The sequence below is a fragment of the Colletotrichum lupini genome, chromosome 8 (assembly GCF_023278565.1).
Source record: "Colletotrichum lupini chromosome 8, complete sequence".
Classification (NCBI taxonomy): domain Eukaryota; kingdom Fungi; phylum Ascomycota; class Sordariomycetes; order Glomerellales; family Glomerellaceae; genus Colletotrichum; species Colletotrichum lupini.
Window position 1 is genome coordinate 4,501,728 of NC_064681.1, and position 2,629 is coordinate 4,504,356.

Sequence of the window (2,629 nt, forward strand, 5' to 3'; positions counted from 1 at the left end):
CTGTAACTAACCAATCAAAGGGCTTCTGGGGAGCGCCTTACAGCTTTTCGATCTGTCAGTTTAATTTAAGTGACAGGCGTGGTCTGTTCCAGGTAGAAAGACTCCTCATCTTTGTGAGCTAAAGGGCTTTACCGTGTTCACGTACGAGGAATGGCTGGCATCGATGCTTTATCAGAGGCTGCCGCCTCCCATGAATTCGATGAGGCTCGGTGTTTCTCAACATATTTTCTCTTGCTGTTGGGTTTTCCTCAAGTCTCTCTTTAACTTTTTTGGTCTCGAGTTGTCTCAATCGAGTCTGTCCATTCGTTGAGTTCAGGAACTCACTATTATCTACTCTCCTTCTCTTCTCGGTCTTTATATACTTTTTCCGCTTCCCAAAATCTCCGCGGGTTCCGCGTCTCCTTCGGACACAATGAAGTCGGCTACAACCATCTTGGCGGTCTTGGCGGCCGTTGCCAATTTGACTTCCGCTCAGACCGTGAGCGGAAAGGCGGAGGGCTTCGCGGCCGGAGTTACCGGTGGTGGAAGTCTTGCCGCCGTCACGCCCAAGGACATTGACGAGCTGACAAAGTACCTTACCGACGACGAGCCCCGTGTCATTGCTCTTTCCCAAGAGTATGACTTTACCGAGTCCGAGGGCACGGAGACCGGCACAGCATGCGCCAGCTGGGGCACCGGCGCCGCTTGCCAGAGAATCATCCAGGATGACTGCGGCAGTTCCACCAAGGAGACGGACACTTGGTACAAGGCCGCCCGTACGCCTATCGACGTCGGGTCCAAAAAGACCATCATCGGTGTCGGTAACAAGGGCGTCATCAAAGGTAAGGGCTTGAGGATGCAGGGTAGCAACGTCATCATCCAGAACATTGAGATTACCGACCTGAACCACAAGTACGTCTGGGGTGGTGACGCTCTTTCTTTCGCCGGCGCTGACCTTGTCTGGGTCGACCACGTCACGGTAAGTCACATTCTGCCATAATCTAAGTATTTGTACCTTAATTGAAAGCTGACTTGAATCAAGACTACCCGTCCCGGGCGCCAGCACTACGTGTTCGGCTTCACTGCTAGCAAGCGCATCACCCTATCCAACAACTTCATCAACGGAAACTCGACCTACTCCACTGGCTGCGATGGATACCACTACTGGACTTTCGAAATGGTTGGTAAAGACGACCAGATTACCATGAAGAACAACTACGTGTACATGACCGCCGGTCGTGGTCCCGCCCTGAGCGGTTCCACCCTGCTTCACGCTGTCAACAACGTCTGGGAGGACACCAAGGGACACGCCATTGAGGGTGGCGAGGCTACCGCTCGCGGTATTTTCGAGGGCAACGCCTTCATCAACGTCAACCAGCTCGTCTCCGACTACCAGGGCAAGCTCTTCACCGCTCCTGATGCGACCAGCGCCGCGGAGTGCAAGACTGCGCTGGGCAGAGCGTGCGAACTCAACGTCTTCGAGGACACCACCGACGCGTTCAAGTACACCGATACCTCTTTCTTCAGCGACTTTGATGGTCTCACCATTGCCAGCGCCGCAGCTGGTAGTGCGATCAAGACCACCGTCCCCAGCAACGCCGGCATGGGCAAGCTCAGCGCTTCGTCTTCCTCCGATGCTACAACTGAGGCTGCTGCCGAGACCGTTGATACCGTCGAGACTACTCCCTCGGCCGCTCCCGTAGCATCCGCTTCTGCTGCGCCCAAGGCTTCCGAGGCTGCGACTTCTGGATCCGTTGCCCTGTACGGCCAGTGCGGTGGCCAGGGCTACTCCGGTGCCACTACCTGCGCATCTGGCAAGTGTCAGCTTGTCAACGACTGGTATTCCCAGTGCGTCTAAGTCGATGGAATGAAGTCAACCAGACACGGCCAAAAGCAAGAAAGGGAACAGGTGCGCACATAATCACGGGTAACGGCATTGAGTTGCGATACCCACCCTTTTGTAATATCATTTCGGATTCATCGGATCCATGCATGTATATTTTTCCTCTGAACTATATTTTTATGGCCTGGAGCCACGTAGAAAATGTCAGCGTTTTGCATCAGGTAACGTCTTTGGAGGCGAATACTTTCCTGATTTGATGTGAATACTGAAACCACTATCCATGCATGGATCATGAGTCTCTAGAGCTTCAGCTCGTATAACTAGCGCATGTAATTTGACAACTGCCTGACTTAGTGGGCTGGGTAAGGTGAGATTGATCCGCGGCGGCGGACAATATCCGTTATTGACTATGAGACGAACAGTCAAATTGCCTCGATTACCAAAGCTTTTTATGTTCCGATTTCCCGGGATGAAAGCTTCAATTGTGGGCGACTTAAAGTGTCGGATTGGAAGTCCAATTCGACCACGGCATACAGCCGACTACGCAGGGGCCAATTAGGGGCCCTATTTACGATTATCGTAGCCAGCCTAACCTACGGTTAGAACCTCCTTTTTATACTTACTACGCAGATATTTAAATAGTTTAATTAATCTCTTCGTTAATTATAATTTAAACTAACTACCTTATAATAAGGATATTAATACTAATTAATAATTAAATTTTACTATTATAAATTAGTAAAGTATCTCGCTACGTAAAAAAAACGACTTTTTAATATTATATAAGATAAAAGATTCGTATTAATT

At 50.3% G+C, this 2,629-nt stretch overlaps 1 protein-coding gene across 1 annotated transcript; it reads left to right on the forward strand.

The window, feature by feature from the left end:
• Positions 1 to 412: 412 nt before the first annotated feature.
• On the forward strand, positions 413 to 1,837 carry CLUP02_15812 (pectin lyase; the record flags this gene model as incomplete). Its single annotated transcript, XM_049294736.1, has 2 exons — positions 413 to 958; positions 1,022 to 1,837. 2 exons carry the CDS (start codon positions 413 to 415, stop codon positions 1,835 to 1,837), a joined length of 1,362 nt encoding a protein of 453 aa, XP_049151883.1.
• Positions 1,838 to 2,629: the final 792 nt, after the last annotated feature.